This window comes from Strix aluco, chromosome 1 (genome assembly GCF_031877795.1).
Source record: "Strix aluco isolate bStrAlu1 chromosome 1, bStrAlu1.hap1, whole genome shotgun sequence".
NCBI classification, from domain to species: domain Eukaryota; kingdom Metazoa; phylum Chordata; class Aves; order Strigiformes; family Strigidae; genus Strix; species Strix aluco.
In genome coordinates this window covers 78235-96589 of record NC_133931.1, presented here as the reverse complement: position 1 = coordinate 96589, position 18355 = coordinate 78235, and the positions used below count along the sequence as shown (strand labels likewise).

Genomic DNA, 18355 nt, shown 5'->3' with positions numbered 1-18355 from the left:
CAGATCCTCAGCTCTTGAAGACAGTATTAAACAGTACGAGCAGGATCTGGCCAGGAAGCTGTACCAGTCCCGACAGTGGGCACCTGCTCCCGGGGCCAGGCCAGCTCAGATGTCTAGTCCAGTGCAGAGTCACGCCTCAAGACTCGCTGGGTCAGGAAGCCAATCCAGGTGTGCACAGCCCCTTCCCTGCCAGCTGCATGCTCCACAGCCCTGCCTGTACCCCGCGTCCCAGCGCAGTGCTCCCGGCTGTGCCTGCCAGGGTAGGCAGCAAATTCCAGTGGCTGCTGGTGTTCCTTTCCCCGAGGTCCCACAGACTGCCGCGTGCTCTCGGTGAGAAAGGGGGGGATGCTGGGTCTGTTGGGGAGAAAGGAGCAGACGTTTCTGAGGGCTGAGCCCGCTTTTCCTTAGCTATTTCACAATCTCCCGATGGCTGAAGAGGGTTAAGATGCAGCACACAAAGAGCACAGAGGAGAGTAAAGCCCTGGGAACTGACCCTACTCATCTGAGCCCCTGCAGGTCCTTCCCCAGCTGGGGTTGCTCTCCCATGGTGTATGGCACCTCTGGAAGGGCCTGCAGCTCCTCAGTGCCTTGATGCTTGGCTCCAGGCTCCGTCTGTTCAACACGTACGATGGCAGGTGTGTCTCAGGGTGACAGCAAACCAGGCTGTTCTCCTCTCCTGCTTGGAAAGTCTGTCTGCCTCAGGGAACCACGGGTGCTTCATTTTTGCCTTTCTGCACTCAGCCTGTTGGCTGTGGTCTGGCTGCTGGGCGCAGAAGGTGGCATTATCCCTTAGTGAGAAGGCAATGTCTGATGTCTTTTTCTCCCTCCCTCATTTCTGAGGCAGAATGAAATCGCTTGAACAGGATGCTCTTAAAGCCCAAATGGTTATTGCCAAGTCCAAGGAGGGGAAAAAACGCAGCACACTGGAGCAGCTGGCAGAGTCACCTTCACCCGTTCCTACCCCATCGCCAACACCACTGGAAGGTACTGTACAGCCATCTCTATCTGGGGAAAAAAGCTGATGCTTCTCTAGCCTAACTTGTTTGAAAGCAGACCTGTTGGAAGCAATTCCTTCTTCAGCCGAGGCTGGAAAGTCGTTTGGGGCATGTGACATCTCTCATTATAGGGGATGGGCCTGAGGTATAGAAAACGTGAGAGAACATCTGAAGTATGGTTCCAGGGAACCAGAGCAGAAATAAAACTGGCATTGTGACTTCTTAAAAAAACAGGAAGGAGGCATTTGTTCTGAGAAGGCAGTGTGTCTCCTGAGCAGAGTCTTTTATCACACTCAAATGCTGCAAAATAGAAGGGGCAGATTCAGGGAAGTGTTGCACATAGTACAACCATTCACTGAAAGGTGCTTTTCTGTCCTCTTTTGCAGATTGCAGTCCCAGAAATGTCACTTCACCGGGAAGGCTGGTATGACACACTTCTTCTTGCTTCTGTTACCTCGCCTATAATCCTGGGATTTCTTGGTTACTCAGCTTGGGTGTCGACTGTGCATCTGGGCTGTGGAATCCCTACTTAAATACTTAAGCCAGATCTGGCTGCATGACACACAGAATTGTGAAGAGGGCACAGGGGATAGAGCTCGGCCATACCCATTGCTAGAGGCATCCCCCCTTTTTTGCAATGACAATGTAACATCTGGGTTTTGTTTCCCTGTTTTATTATTTCATCCTTTTCTTGGTTCTTCATCCCTGTTTTCAGAAAGCCGTTCACTTCAGAGACTTTGGCCCCTTGTTTCCTCAACAGCATAAAACTGAGAACTTTGGCTGAAATCAGCGTTCTCCTTTTTCTAAACACTGTATAAATGCAACAGGACATTGTTGCAGAGAACTGCCAAAATTAGTGAGGCAGTTAAACACAAGAGTGGGAGCAGCTGTACAGAGAGGGGACCTGGTTTTGCCCAGGGTCACACAATAACATCTTTATTGATGATCTAGACGAAGGGATCGAGTGAACCCTCAGTCAGTTTGCAGAGGACACCCAGTTGGGTGGGAGTGTTGATCTGCTCGAGGGTAGGGAGGCTCTGCAGAGAGATCTGGCCAGGCTGGAGCGATGGGCTGAGGCCAACTGGGGGAGTTTCACTAAGGCCAAATGCCGGGTGCTGCCCTTGGGCCACAACAACCCCCAGCAGCGCTACAGGCTTGGGGAGGAGTGGCTGGAGAGCTGCCAGTCAGAGAGGGACCTGGAGGGGGATTGATAATGAGCCAGCAGTGTGCCCAGGTGGCCAATGAGGCCAGTGGCATCCTGGCTTGTATCAGCACCAGCATGGCCAGCAGGGACAGGGAAGGGATCTGACCCCTGTGCTCGGCACTGGTGAGGCCGCCCCTCGATGAGCGGGTTCAGTTTGGGGCCCCTCACTCCAAAAAGGCCCTTGAATGACTCGAGTGTGTCCAGAGAAGGGCAACGGAGCTGGTGCAGGGTCTGGAGCACAGGTGTGATGGGAAGCGGCTGAGGGAACTGGGGGGGTTTAGTGTGGAGAAGAGGAGGCTGAGGGGAGACCTCCTGGCCCTCTGCAACTGCCTGAAAGGAGGGTGCAGAGAGGGGGGGTGAGTCTCTTGAGCCAAGGAACCAGCAGCAGGCCAAGAGGGAATGGCCTCAAGCTGCGCCAGGGCAGGGTCAGACTGGCTCTTAGGAAGGATTTCTTTGCAGAAGGGGTTGTTGGGCGTTGGAATGGGCTGCCCAGGGCAGGCGGGGAGTCCCCATCCCTGGAGGGGTTGAAGAGTCAGGTTGAGCCAGCGCTGAGGGATCTGGTGGAGTTGGGAACTGTCAATGTTGGGTTGATGGATGGACTGGATGATCTTCAAGGTCTTTTCCAACCCAGACGATTCTGTGATTCTGTAATAAAACCACCTCTGGATTGAAATCCTGACTGTGCTATTGCCATCAGGAATCTTGCCACAAATTTTCCCATGAAAAAAGGCTTCCTGCCTAACTCATTGTGCGTGTGCATTTTACTGGAGCACATAATGTTTCCTCTGCAGCTTGAACCCCTGTCCTGACACCAGCTACAAAGACAAAGTCCCGGAGGTGCCTCCTTTTCAGAGGCTGTATCAGGGCGCTCCTGGCACTAACAGAATGATGCTCTGCTTCTGCTTTTATCTCTGCACAGATTGCTCCCCTTGCTGCTGGTTTTCCATCCGTTTCTCTCCCCTTACTCTCTCTTCTCTGTTTCTTCTCTTTTGCTGTCCCTTCTAGTCCATGTCTGAAAAGAAGTTTGACTACCGGGAATTTGCTGCTATTCCTTCCTCCAAACCTGTTTACGAAATCCAGGTATAAATGCATGCTGAGCTGTCTGTTAGAGCGGTTAGGGCTTGGTGTGGTGGAAGTGCCTGCACACGAAGTGACCGTCAGAGCAGAGACTGGATGATTTGAGGAAGTCCCCTTCAAAGGCCCTGTCTGTGTGGGAGGCAACAACAACCCACCGTGCTGTATAACTGAGGGTTTATTGGAGGCTTCACTCAGGTGGATTTGTGAAAAAGTTGGTCCAGGTGGTTTTAAAATTAATGACAAAAGCTTTGCAAATATAAAGCAGCTGCATCTTCACCTTAATTGATCCTGACATGTTTTTAAGTGAAAGATGAGAACTAAAAGGGAAGAAAAATCTATAGAAATTATTGCCAACAAATTGCAAATTGGAGCAAACGTTAACTTCAAACTGGAATATATCCAGCATCCTGCCCAAGAAGCACCTGTGGCAACAGTTCTCATATGTTGTAGCTCTGCTGTAGATGAACTGTAAAGCAATCGTGTGGTAAGAGAACACCAGGTTTCAAGGGTGAGCGCCATGGCAAGGTGGTTCTCTTTCCTAAAAGAACCTCATTTCATTTAAGCTGCTTTGTCGCAGAATCACAGATGTTTATGGTTGAGGTTGGAAGGGACCTCTGGAAGTCGTCTGACCCCCCTGCTCAAGCAGGGCCAGCTGGAACCAGTTGCCCAGGACTGTGAACTGCTTTGCTCTTGCTGTCTGGGTTAGACATTAACTAGTTACATTTGTGACGGCTGATCCGAGCAGACACTGTGTGTCTGTACGGGGTTTTAGTGTTGTATAAAGACAGTGAAGCAGATACCTGCAGTTACGTTTGTGCTGTGTGTGGAGAGCTGGCAAGGACTGACATGTTGGGCTTTAACTTCCTGTCATGACACAAAGATCCTGGGTCCAAGGTGTCATCCCCAAAGCCAGGCTGACTTGAGCAGAGTTTGAGGATTCTCAGGCAGTTACACATTATCTGATGCATGTTCTCGGCCAACTCCTTTCACTGGTGGCACTGCTCAGCCCTTGGTGGTCACTGACCTTTTCCTCAGAGAATCCCTTCCCATCTGGGCTGTGCCCCTGCCCAGGTTCTGTGCCGGGTGAGTTCGAGAGCTGGTCAGAGCTCCGGAGGCAGCTCCGGGCTGCCCAAGTTTCCCCAGGCCTCTGCTGGGTGCAGCACTGGCTCTTCGTACAGCTGAGAAGGTGCCTCCAAAGGAGGCTTCACCTCAAATCACCAGGCGGTTCCTCTGGACCTCTCTCAGCAGTGCATTAACTAAAAGACTATTTTTTGCTGGCCATAGTCACACAAACACGTCACTCCGGATCAGTGCGTTGCTGTTTGGCTGGGCTGCACCCCTCAGCAGCGCATGCCCAGATCTGCTCTGCTTACTGCTCTTCACGAAGAGCACGGCTTCTACCATACATTTGCTTTACTTCTAAAGCACCAAATGGGCTGAGATCATCTCCCCCTCTTCCCTGGCTCCTCCAATTTTGCTGCTTGCACAAAATAGGTAAGTTTATGTGGAAATGAGGGCTTCCTGCACTCACGGTGAAAGTTCCCTAATGCTTTCCCTATAAGTGTACAGAGCCACCATCCTTTATCCTACAACTAAAGAAAAATTAAGCTACTCCTCACTTGTGCTCTTGAGCTGAGCAAGACGACCCCTAAAAGATAGATTTTGGTCAGTAGTGGCCAGAACTTCCAGATGAGTTTGGTGTTATTGAAGCTGCTGAATACTGAACTCTTCTGAAACCCTATCTGTACATTTGTATCGCTCAGAGAAGTGTTGAGCTCAGTGTAAGTGTTGTATACAAACCTAGAAAGAATAGTAGAAATAACAAAAGCAGCTGCTTTTGAAGTAAAGGGAATACCTCAATGGAATACTTTGACCTTCCTATCCTTGAAGCACTCTATACAGCTAAATTAAATTCTGTATTTCAGCAGAATAGGTAGGGCTTAGGACATATATGCCTGTCCCCAGAGTAGTGCTGATTTTCAAGCCACCTCAAGTTCATGACTGTGAGCAACGTTGTTTTCTCATGGCGTTGTCACTCTGGGCTGGTGAGCTGCAGACAGCTCTGGCTGTTGGAATGGTCTCCATTTTGTGAAGGCTTTGAAGTTAGCAGGAACCGGTGGAGTTCCATGGTTACCACTTCACCATTTCTCCAAAGGGGTCTGCCATCCGTTGGGCTCTAACTGCTTCCTATCCCACTTCAGTCCTCTACACACACCTGAATATCAAGAAGAAGGTTGATTTTGCATAAGAAGCCAGGCCTGGGAACAGTGCAGATGCAGAATTAGGATCCAGGACTCTCAAGGAAATGCAGCTTGTGTCTTTGCTCTCCTCCCATGTTTCTACTCATTTTTCTGTAGTCTTTACGCTTTCTGCCTTTCAGGTCACCTCTCCTTCCTACACACAGAGTAGAAGGAGGAGAGCTGGGATGGGCAGACACACACCTCATCCTGCCATTCAGGCATTGGGCTGCTTGGCTCTGGCACAAAGGGTTAACGGTGTCACCATGTGCACTGGGGGGGTTGTGCCCCAGCTGCTGCATCTCCAGCGCCTTCAGGGGCAAAAGGTTCTCTGTGGTGTGTGGGAGGGCAGGAGGTGGGGAATTACCTGGCACCAGTTAGAGGTGGGTGCTCACGTCTTCTGTTCTCTTCCAGTCACCCGATGCAGCTGATGACCTCAGATACGTAGATGACAGAAATAACTCAGGTAAGCTCACGGCCAAAGGACCCATCCTTGTGCCACTCACTTCCCACCATGTTCTAGAGGGTATCCTTTGCCTGCCTGGGGACTTCAACTTCTTGCTGCTTGAAGCAATGTCCTGTTTTGTTTGTTCTAGAATGAAACCTCCAAACTCCCCACGTTCAGTTTTGGGTAGGATATTTGCATTGTGCTTTAGTGATGGCTAATTTGCTGAGAATGGTGTGTAACAAGCATGCCCAGCCAGTTTTCTTCCCGTCTCGGGTTCTGGAGTAAAGAGTGGTAGTGCAACAGGGTGGGACGTTTTGGCCTCTATCACCTGCTGTAAGTGAATGACACCCAGTGTTCGGGATCTGCGTTGTCCCCCTTTTGCTGGAGCAAAGAATCTTGGTGCCTGCAGCTGCGTATAAATTCATCCTGGTTTAAGGCTTGAGAGCATTTGGGTGCTTGAGTACCCAGGTGACTCTCCAGGTCTGTGCTGGTGGATCTGTGTGCACGGTCACCTAAACAAACAGGAATTAAAGCTTTGACTGCTGTGGCTCATCACGCTGTCCTAGCTCGGGTCTGTATGTCTGTCCCCAGCTGTGATAGGCTCAGACTTACCTCCCACTTCACTCTCGGTGCCTGTGGCAGTGGTGTGGAGCTCAACAGGGCCTGCCTGCTCCTTAGTAGTACTTCTGTTTCCTTCAAAAGTAGATGCTGCTTTTCTTCTACCTGTTCTGCGGCTGTTTTTTCCCTCTTCATTTTAAACAAGGAACAGTTTCTCTCTCAGTTTTATCTTGACAAATCTCTGAGTAAAGGCTGCACTCCAGACAGCTGATCCATGTATGGGCCATTTCCAGAAGGAGGTTCTGTTGCAAGAAAAACTCAATTTCCTGAGAACGACATCTGTTCTTCATCCCTCAGAGTAAACCTCTCAACCCTGGGTTATTCTCTTGGCGTAGCCCATTCCATCAGACATAACCAGGAGGTCACTGAAGGGTCAGGAAATAATCAGCAGTTGCTTAGGGGCTTCAGACCTCACTACTGCCTGTCATGGGTCTGTTGAGCCCTCAGATAGAATAAAAGCCATAAAGAAAAGAGTGCGGTGCTCTGTTGAGAGTTTTTTAACCCACTCCTCAGTCCTTAAGGAATCTTTAAGTCACCTCTGTATGAGGCTGTGATGTGTGTGAGGCACCAAAAAAATACAGTTTTCCAGAATCAGTTTGGAAGGCTAGCAGATGGAGATGCAACTAAGCTCTTCTGGTATGAGACAGAGCTCTCCAGTTTTTTTAGATTTCCCCCATTCCAGCCAACACAGAGATTTTTATTTTTGCGTAGATTTTGGCAAGTTACAACATCTGCATGAGGAATTTTTAAAAATCCTCCTTTTCTGCATCAGTTCCAGCCTCCCGCTAGACCTATTTAATCTCTTTTCAGATATCCTTCTCAGAACATGAGGAGGAAACACTCGGAATAAAATATTTCTCTGGGAAAACACTTGAGAATTGGAGTGATTTTTACTTGCATTTTTCTTTACTGTAAAAGGAAAGGGAAAGGAAACCAGTTACCAAAGATCAAAGGGGGAGTGTATGCTGAACTAGTTCAAAACAACACTAGGTGTGTGCATCCTCCACCCCCCCCCAGCATTTCAGGCACCAGTTTGACTGACCCTGTCAGGCCTTGCACTTCTGCGTGTATTTAATACAGCTTTGAAGAGATCTAGTCACACCACTTAGTGACACCTTTTCTCTGTACACCTCTACACACACGGGGATTTTAGTCAGAATTATCCTTGGTCGTGAATTACAGCTTTTTGATCATATGGTAAACTCATAAGCAATTCCTAAACTTTATGCTAGAAAAACATTGTAACAGAAACTCCAAGGATCTCTTCCTGCTGACTGCGGGAAAGCCTTAGCATAGCTCTCTTCTGAACATCTTGCAGAGCTCACCGTGTCCTTCTTGTCCATCGCAGGTGCGCTTTAAGAAATAGTTCTCTCCATTCTTGGGTCTGACTTCATGTCGTCATCTTTTAAATGTGTTTAAAAACATTTATTCCAAGGTTTTCAAGAGGTCATGAAATTATTAAACTACATAACAGCATTTTTAGGGTGGAACCATGCTATGTGTTTGCTTTATGACGTAACTTTTCCAGATCCCTTAGAACCAGAATCTTTTGCTTTCCAATCTGATACCCATCAGGTTTCAGAGATACCCCCATGATAACTTCGTACTGCACTTATTACTGGATACCTACTTAGGGCGTGTAAGAAACTACCTTTGTCCTCACGGTCTTTGTCCACTTGGGATGTCTGATGTTACAGCAATTGATAAGGTATCTCTTTATCCTACACTGAACTAATCCCTACTGTGTTTTGTCTAGGACTCAGCTCAGCAGCTCACACACACACGGGAGTGAAAGATGATCTCTTCACCTTCTTGTATTGTTAATTTATCCCCATCCAGCCTTTTTAGCCACATCTCTACTCCAAAGACTTGCACACACCCTTTTGTTCTCCAGACTTCCATTTTACAGATTCTTTCACACCAAAATGCAAAAATTTCACAAAACTAGAATCTCTAGATTCATACTAGTTGCAATACCTGTGTGCTCTCCCACTATTTTCTGATTTCTCTCAAGGAGAGGAAGCACGTAAGGGAGGCTTGTACTGGTTCAGAATATACCAGTATCCTGTTTGACTGGAGGTGAGTTCTTAGGGAAGGACTATAAGAAACAGAGAAAATGAGCTTGCATAGGTACATATTCTCAATTTTCTGTAATCACCTATTAAGTAGGGATGTCTTGAGCCAGGTAACGTATCTAGATCATCAACGTAATGATCCTCTATAAAATTGTCTAGGTTGTTTTTTTAATCTTTCATGATGATTTGTGGCATTGAGTTCCATAATTAGGCATTTTGTTTACTTTGAGTCTGTTTCTTGATAATTTCCTTGGGTTTCTGGGATGCAGTGAATAACTGTGTCTTATTCATTCTGTCTGTACCATTCATGTAGGCCGGTATCATAACAATTATCTTTCTTCCAGACTGAAGAATCCTAGTTCTTCTTTCTGGGAATCATTCCCACACCCCTCTGGACCTTTTTTATTTCATCTATGCCATTTTTAAGGTAGAGAAGGAGAACAGGGCTGCATGCAGAATTGCAAATGTAGGTATGTGATGAGCTTATGCAGTGGAGAAGGTGTATGTTCCCCCATCTTTTCCAATGTCTAATCCTCAGAAGTGCAGGGGTATTGCTGAGAAGTGTGCCAGTGTTTTCAGAAAGCTCCCCATGACTACAGAGTTATAATCTCATTTTAAGGATGCACCCTGGGCTGCACCCAGAGCAGTGTGGGCAGCAGAGCAAGGGGGGGATTCTCCCCCTCTGCTCCGCTCTCGGGAGTCCCCCCTGCAGTGCTGGGTCCAGCTCTGGGGGCACCAACAGCAGAAGAACACGGACCTGCTCGAGCGGGGCCAGAGGAGGCCACGAAGATGCTCGGGGGGCTGGAGCACCCCCCTGTGAGGACAGGCTGAGGGAGTTGGGGGGTTCAGCTGGAGAAGAGAAGGCTCTGGGGAGACCTTAGAGCGGCCTCCCAGGACTGAAAGGGGCTACAGAAAAGGAGGGGGGGGGAACTCGTCATCAGAGGGGAGGGTTAGGATGAGGGGGAACGGGTCTAAACTGACAGAGGGCAGATTTAGATCAGATCTAAGGCAGAAATTCTTCCCTGTGAGGGGGGCGAGGCCCTGGCACAGGTTGCCCGGAGAAGCTGTGGCTGCCCCCTCCCTGGAAGGGTTCAAGGCCAGGTTGGACGGGGCTTTGGGCAACCTGGGCTAGTGGAGGGTGTCCCTGCCCGGGGCAGGGGGTGGGACTGGATGGGCTTTAAGGTCCCTCCCAACCCACACCAGTCTGGGATTCTGTGTTACATTTTACGTGCAATCGGGATTATATTACCTCTGTTGAGATTAAACATCATCCAGTAACATAAAAATAAATGTCCTGTCTCAGCACGAGGCTCTGGCTAGTCCCGTATTGTATCTGATGCAAGCCCCTGGGAGTGCCAGGAAAAGAGCATAAAAGAAGAAAAGCATAAAGTGATTCCTTTCAGAATGCTACTCCAGGCTAAAACAATCTAGTTTAGCACTTTCGAAGCCAGAGGCCTTCAATTTTAGAGTTGTTTGTTTCTTTCTTGAATCTATTCACATTTGCAGTAAATCTCACCTTCCACATCACTGCCCAGTCGACTCTGTAAAATCCTGGTACCCTTTCCTGTAGCTGAGTTTCATTTGACTACCCTGATGCACAGCTTGGTATCATCAGCAGTTTCTCTCAGTGCAGTCTCCATCGCTACTTCTCCTTCTCATTAGTTACCAAATGCTGACCCTGACACCGAGAGCTCTGCTCTGTGTTGTGATAGCAGGTAATACCTTCCTGTGCTTTTTCTGTGTTTTAACTGCTTATTTACCCACTAAAGGACGTGCCACCTTATATATAACCATGGCAGCTTGTTTTCGTTAAGAGCTTTGGCTGAGGATCAACCAAAAGGTTTTTTTAAAGTTCAGTATGCTGTGTTGAGATCACTTAACTTGCATGTTTGATGGCTTCTTTGGCAAATTCTAGTCTAAGAGGAATGACTCACCTCTAAGGTCCATTGATTTCCTCTCCCACCCCACCCCACCCCACCCCACACCTGCGTTTTTATCTGCATGTGCCCATCCCTTTCTTATATGCCCTTGTTGGGAGTCAGTTGTCTGCTTACCAATCCCAGTATCCTTTCAAGACGTCAGATTTGTCGCCTGCATTCATTTGGTTCTGAGGCCTTTTCAAACAACAGGTTGATGCTACAGTCAACAGTTGAGGAGGGCTCTGAATGACACCAGTTGTCACACTGGGGTGCTGTGACAGGGGGGATGGTGCATCCTGGTCTGGCTCTGGGGCGGAGGCCCCTGGGTACAGCTCAGCAGACTGGGCACCTTTGGTCTGATACATCTTCATAGATTTCTGTATCTGAGGTTCTCTGCTACATTCAAAGACTTTAGAGTGGCTTCCCAGGAGCCAGTTTGCAATTGCAGGGAAAAATCTGTGGTTTTGTAGAACTTTTTACACAAGTATCTGACAGTAGTTGCTGAAGCCCTGTTATCGCAAAGGGCAGATGTTCCAGGTGTATGTCAAAGCATATGAGGTGGGCTCTGCCAGCTCCTCTCGGGAGGGTAAGGAGCCACTCTAACAGCAGAACACATCCTAAAAGGCCTGAGACCAAGTTAAGTGAGAGTCTGCCCTGCCAGAGTATCTTTCCTGGTCAGTCCCTTCGGTGAGAGACCCAGGTCACAGTCTGAGTTTATAGGAAGGGCTTAGTCATGTAACTCCAACATGAAGCAAGGCCGAAACGCTCACCTGCAGCGCGCCGTACTGGCAGCCACACTGCTCGTAGTGCATGCTGCTCTGCTGGAACCAGTGAAACGCCTGCAGCACCAGCACACACCTGAGTCCTTTCAGAATACGTGATTTTTTCCTGAGGCCTGGCACTTCCAGTAATTTTCAGTGAATCGTGGGTATTAGGGGTCTTCTTCCCAGAAGAATGACTTCCTTCCCAGAGCCCACAGCAGTCCGTACAGGAGCTACAGATCCCCTGGAAGTTCTGGGCACGGGATTACTGTGAATCACTAAGACTTTGCGCTGTCTCGGATCCAGCACCTGGGTACACCCTTACTTCCCCATGCACTCTGTCAGCTCTGTCCTTAACCTGGCACTTAGAACCTTTTCTTGTCCACGCAGTTCCCCAGGAGCAGGATGGGCAGACAGAGGAAGAGGAAATGTTAGTAACACGCGATTCATCGACACTGACTTCGTCAGCACTTGAAGAAATGGCCCTGTACAGCAGCAAGCGCAAGCTCCGACACAGCCGGCGCAGCCTGGAGGCTGCTGTCCCTACGTAGGGGATCTGACGCCACCGGGCGATGGAATGGCCCCGCGCAGGGCTCCTGCGCTTCCTGTGCTCCAGGGACAGCACTGGACTGCCCACACTGCTGCCTCCTGGGCTCTGGACGGGGACTGAGCACCACGGGGAGCACTGTGGTCAACTAACTTCCTTTAAGGCTGTGAACCGCCCTCTTGTCTCACCCGGTCACGCACTGGGGCACGTCCTTAACGACGTGGGACAACACTAGACTGATGGATGGCAAATGGAGAGGAGGCGTGGGTAGGACAGTGGGCAGCTGCAGCTTGTTAGCCTGTAAATATTGTGTGTGGGGAAGGGTAGGACAGGGAGAACATAGGAGTGGGAGAGTGTTTTGGGCTCCAGCTGTTATTTCCTCAGCTTGGATTTTTTAGTGATTTATGTGGGAGCTTCTACTCCAGTATGAAGTAGAAGAAAGGTCCAGCCTGCCTTTGCTCCTATTTAATTTCCAGTCTTTTGCCAAAAAGCATCTCCTTCCACCTCCTGCACCATGTCACCTCACTTTCTTTTGGGAGTATGCGGAAATGGGTAGCTTGAAGGCAAAAAAAAAAAGAAAAAAAAGGAATTTCAGTGAAGTGCCTCCCTCTGACACTGACACCCGTGTGCTCAAGCAAAGGTGACTGGATAAGCAGGAGCCTGTGCCAGCTCTGTGCCGCGTGCCTCTGCAAGCGCAGCGATTGTCCCAGGTAGGAGCTGCTCTGCCAGCGCTCCATGCTGTTCTGGGAGACAGGCACCTGCCCAGGTGTACTTGGTGCAGGCGGCGTGAACTGCCCTGCAGACACCCTGTCTGAGTGTCAGAGGCGGCCAGGTATCTTCTGTCAGCACCGCGGCTGAACTGGTGCGCTGGGGCAGAACTGAGGAAGGAGCTGAACGGCTGTAGCGAGTGTAGCGGCGTGTGTGTGACAGCAGTAGGGAGCAGAATAGTGGGGGATTAGGGTACGGTGCAGAGGTGGGAGGTGTAAACAGCAGGTAGGATAGTGGGTTAGGATTCAGGAAATGGGGAAGGGTAGGAAGTGGCGTGGCGGGGGTCAGGTTAGGAGTCATGGGGTCTCACAGGTAGGAGGATGCTCTTGGGTGAGTCCACTGTGCTGCCAGCCGGCTGTGACGGGAGGTGTGACGTTACGGGGTGCCCGGTGCGGGCTCTCGAGGGGCTCCTGCCAGGCGGGGAGCACAGGAGGTGGGATGGGTCTGGCCTATGCCTTGCAATAACTACACAGTTATACTCTTCACCAACTTGTTGGCTGTATAGAACAGGGAGAACACGTGCTTGCCCATGCAAGAGGAAAATGAAAATTAAAAAGGAGCAGGGGGTGTGATTCCTGGTTTCCATGAGTGGAACGAGGGCTGTGAAGAGATTCTGAATCAAGTGAGCTCTGCAGATGTGGAGGAGACAGATGCTGCTTACAGCTCTGAAACCAGTCTCTGCTGCCCAGTACTGAAGTAAAATATCCCTTTTTTTTTTTTTAATGCCTCTAATAGGGAGAAAGGCATCTGAGCTCAGCAGTATCTGATCTGTCTACCCTGATACATTGGTGCTCTCTGCTGAACCCCTCCAACATTAAGACCAGAGTTGGACCTTAAGCCTTTCAGTGACTCGAAGTGGCTCGGGAGCGACAGGCACTTCTGCTTGTATATTTGCTGAATGAAAGAACTGGATGCAGTTTCTTTTAGCTGAGAATCTCCCTTCATGCCAAAATCCAGTGGATCATTTTAACTGACTTCGTATGTTTTAATTTTACAGAGCGTTGAAGGGGGAACTCTGATAATCTCAAAACTGCAGCTATGGCTGCTTCCATCATCAGCAATTTGAGCTTTTCCTTTTTAAATCTAATTTTAGCATTTGCTTTTTAACAACAGCAATTTTGGAAAAAATCCTGGATTGGTTTTGGTGACTAACTTGTGATTCTTTTTTTCTTTCCCTTTGCGGTACCTGGTGCCAGGCTCTGGGTTCTCTCCCATTCTCTCCTGAGAGACTCTGAGGGAAAATTAGCGCATCAAGACTGTAACTAGTGAAATTTGTACAACCAAAGAAATCTATTTTGTGGTTCAAGGATAATAAAGTTTACTTTACATTTTAGAACCTTTAGTTAATGTGGTTTGCCCTGTGTGAAGTCTGGAATTTCTATATCAACACTTTGGTTATTATTGTTAGTCACCCCTATAATCTAGCAAACATACTACTGGTTTCTTGCTTTTGTGTGCAGAAATTAATGATCCCCTAAATCAATGCCAACTGCAGGAATATAAAGATGAGCACATGCTAGTCATGTAAATTTGGTAGAAAACTGGCATCTGTGCTGAAAGGGGAAGAAGAGAACCGAAACCAGTAACTGTTAGCTCCATCTTTATGTAGCTTGAAAGGGACTCCTGGAGGCAGGGGAGGGGAGGAGAGGTTTCTGCTCCAGAGAAGCTGTAGTAGTGGGAAAGGACATGGGGACAAAAAGGTCAGGTGATATGTGTAGGATACAGTGGCTTAGTTCATTCATCGCTGACACCTATTTAGAAAACAAGAGAGGGAGGTAAGTTCAGGAACGAGGAAAAAAGCTACACTGTGCTGATGAGCACTACAGCCCCCAAGGCAGGTACGGATGCTGACTTCAGAGAGGCTCTAATTCAATCCGTGAGGGGCTGATCAGGCACGGAACCCACCTTTGTGCTGTGGTGCCCGTGTGCTTCGCATGGGCTGCGTGGCGCGAGGCTGCGGCAGCGCGGGCTGGACCCTTCTCACGGGTGTGGGGGAGTTCCTGGAACACCAGCCCCGAGGCTTTGACTGACAGCCAGGGGCGTGGGGGAGTGTGTGTGTGTCCAGGGGGTGCGAAGGAAGGAGCCCCTGGGCCCCGGAGTCGGGGTGTGACAGTAGCCTGGGAGCGACGCGCGGCCTGAGCCCTGCTCAGCAGCTGATGGAACACAGAACACTGGTACCAGCCAGACCGTAAACCTCTTGGCTTTCTTTGCTTGGCTCTGCTTAAAAAAAAAAAAAAAAAAAAATTGTTTACATGATTAAAGTTTTTAAAAATACAGTTTAAATGGTAAGTAACTAACACATTCCATGTAGCCCAAACAAGTTTTCCTTAGTCTGGATCAATGGATGGCCACCAAGATGTGCCAGCACAGAGAAAGAAAAGCAGCCTCAGTGGGAAGAGGGCAGAATTCCTTTTCCTAGAGCCAGTGTCACGCTCGATCGTGGCCTCATTCTCCATCCTTTGCAACTGTTGACTTGCAGGTACAGATGGAAAAGGGACCTTGGCATGTCACATGGTACCACAGGAACAGTCTTGTCTTAGTTCAGCTTGTTACCACAAGTGTAGACTTACACAGACTCAATATATTTCACGGGTCCTCTCTTATAAAATGGAATTTTCTTTTAAAAATCTCATTTTAATAGATCTTTTTTTTCTCCACACTTAGACTGTAGTTTTCTTGGGCCGGACTTACTACTTTGTGCTTATATATTACCTAACACAACTGAGCCATGATTAGGCTATATGCAATAGTTATCACTTTAGACAAAAGTAAACACCTTCTTATATCATCATAGTCCTTGTAAGAATTAAAGCAGGTCATCAGCATAATTTTTCTCAGACAAAAGCATATAGTAACATACACATCATAAACATGCCAGCCTGAAAGCCTCCCGTAACATCCTCATCCATTGCATATACACTGGGGGGGGGGGGGGGTGTGCAGAAAATCCACACCCATTTACCTACAGTTTAGATTTTCCCAGAGGGTCCATGTTACAGCCCCCATCTCCAGTTAGGAGAACAGGATGACGGAGGTGGTTGCTGTGATGGAAGGTGCCCCAGAAGTATTAACAGCAAGCATAGTTAAAAGAGTTTCAGACCTAGAAAATCTCTCCAGCTGCTTTGCTTCTTATATGACAAACCTGCTGTTGAGAAGCACGGGGGTAGGGCCTAATTTCAAATGCTCCACTAGATGAAGGTCCAGAAAAGGTGCTCAGGCAAGAGTGTCTGATTTACGATGGCTGCTCAAAGTATCCACAGAGCTGGCACGCGACTGCTTCTGGTAGAATGTTGCTACTGGAGTAAAGATGACAACCAAAAAATATTTTTCAGAACTTTATAGCTTCCCTTGGTTTTTAGCTGCACTGGAAGGGTACTCTTGTGACTTCATTAACTTAGGAAATTTATTTAGGGTGGGGGTTTTACTATAAATAGAAACAAAAAAATCAGTTCCATTTTATAGGGACAATGTAAAGATCTTCAAGGCTGCACAAATACAGAATAGAGTACACCTGGTTAGGTAGGTTTGCAAGAAAGAATCTTGCAGCTAAACACATTGTATAGCAACAGGGAATCAAAGATGTGCTACTGGGAGTGTGGAGGGGAAGTTAATGTCATACTGGGACATAGCTCGAGGTGCAAACTTGCAAGACATGAAGTAAAACCTGCTCTAAATATCACTGATTCTTGTGCATTGTAGTTTTACTGAAGATTACCACAGAGCTGACCACTATATCTTGTTCAAATGGGAAGGAGCAAGTTATATTGAAATATGGAAGACAGGAAAGAATGACAGCAAGCTAAATAAAAAACACAGTAATACATATAAAAAGTTTTAAAAAGCAACTCATTAGTGTGGCACAGGTATGTAGACCAGGATGCTACCTGTTTTGTGACAATATCTGGGATGTTTCAGCATGAAAGACTAAGACAAGTAGGGTAAGTAATAAACACCCAGATACACAGAAGAAGGAGGAGATGATGATGATACCTGAGGAGCATTTTTGGATTATGTAAAACTTATCATGAACTGTCTAGGGGAAGGGCCAAAGGTGGAGAAAGGAGGAGCTTGAGGAATATTGAACAAGAATGGAAAAATGGAAAGCTGGGGGGGGGTGTGGGTGGTGTATAAAAAAGGCTGGTCTTGTGGTCTTGTGTGAACATTTGTTCATTTGTATTGTTCTTGCCTATGTGGCTGCTGCTTGTGAGCGTGTGGTGCCTGGAAAGGGGCTCCTTCCTACCTCTGCTCTGCCGGGGTTTCGCTGTGTCTGTGGACACTGAGGAGTCACTTGCAGCCTCGCTGCTGTCTGGACACAGGCCCAGAGAGCACAGAACAAGCTGGTTCTAGCAGAATGGGCCCTCAAGACCACAGAATTCAGCTTCCCTTTTTAACAGATGGGCCTGTGGGTAGCACAGCATTTATAAGACATTAGAAACAGAAAGCCTGCTAGAAAGCTACTGAGACCAGTAACTAATCCAAGTTTGAAAGGGACTCCTTTTATGAGACAGTAATTGTGGAAAATCTACACAGCACTTTAAGCCCAGTAAGATCAAGATCAGATACTATGGGGAAGAGCTACTGTCCTAAACCTGTCCAAACAAAGCAGAGCGTTACTGCTCTGGACTGATCTATGAAATCTGCACTGTTATCTAACTGAACAGCATGTTACAGAGCCCGCCTGTAGAAAACTGGTAATGAATCAGAGACTGTAAACTCAACAGCTGTAAAGATGACAGCGCCCTTCTACAAAGGGTAGTCTTAGCATGAGTAATTTATGGCATTTACATAGACCATATATTCAAACTAATTTTCCCCAGAAACGTGAGGAAAAAAAAAAAAACAAACAAAACACAACCCAACAATTATGCAAGGCATAGTAATGAAATCTTAGCCATCAAGGGCCTAGCTCTAAAAATCTAACTTTCAAAGAAGTATACATGAGTAGAGATGGAGACAATTTGGAACTTTAAAGCCACTTGAAATTTGGGATGACAAATGCTGAATTCTCACCTCTAGAGAGCAGGGGAAAAAAGAAGAAATTCTACTCTGGGGATAACCTGAGCAGCTGGGAGGAATCTTAGTGCTAAGCATGGACTAAGGCTGTATTTTTCTTTACTCATGACATACTTTGTGCCCAACCTCTTACCCAAAAACCTGTCCCTCAGGTCCTGCTAAATGCAAGTTTTCTTGGTTTCAGGATTAAGTCCTGTCTGGTATTGGTAAATAAGGTGAGGGATGGAAATCTTGTGCCCCTTCCCTGTGTTTCCCTCCATATATAATGGTAGGGAGGTGGCTTGAATGCCTATAGGATTCTCTCCAGGGTTGTCTACTAACAGATACAAGGTGCTATCATGGAAGCTGCAAATCACAACAAATTTACCCACGTGTAGTCAGCTGTGAGAAACCTGCAACTTAGAAACTCAGGATAACGGCTTATGGAGACAACGTGCTGGACTAGATGAATCTGTAGTTTTAACTTCGTTCCACTCTGTTGCTGCTACTTGTGTTTTTGGTTGACTCTGTATTTACAGATTCCATCAGTGACATACACTGGGAATGTAGTGGAAGATCACTGCAGGATGCCCACCCTGCTATGGCCGGCGCTGCCGCTCCACCATTGTAGCTCGGTCTCCCCTTCTCAGGGCCTCAGGCGAAGCCGCTTGCCTGGCTTCCAGGTCCATGCGATTGAATACAGCCTGTTCTGGT

The 18355-nt window shown here is 47.9% G+C and overlaps 1 protein-coding gene across 26 annotated transcripts in view; it reads left to right on the top strand.

Annotated features, from left to right (window-relative positions):
• Positions 1 to 13985, top strand: part of SCRIB (scribble planar cell polarity protein) — a 111947-nt gene extending 97962 nt beyond the window's left edge. For 18 of the 26 annotated variants that reach the window (XM_074819435.1, XM_074819346.1, XM_074819969.1 and 15 more), the window contains 6 exons: positions 4 to 168; positions 845 to 984; positions 1382 to 1419; positions 3205 to 3279; positions 5928 to 5979; positions 11725 to 13985. In XM_074819435.1, coding sequence (XP_074675536.1) covers positions 4 to 168; positions 845 to 984; positions 1382 to 1419; positions 3205 to 3279; positions 5928 to 5979; positions 11725 to 11885 — 631 coding nt within the window. In that variant the 3' untranslated portion in view covers positions 11886 to 13985. Of the gene's footprint in view, positions 1 to 3; positions 169 to 844; positions 985 to 1381; positions 1420 to 3204; positions 3280 to 5927; positions 5980 to 6109; positions 6145 to 10160; positions 10294 to 10316; positions 10370 to 11724 lie in introns of those variants that run through there. The other 8 variants (XR_012622786.1, XM_074820556.1, XM_074820672.1 and 5 more) reach the window with 8 other exon arrangements.
• The last annotated feature ends 4370 nt before the right edge of the window (positions 13986 to 18355 follow it).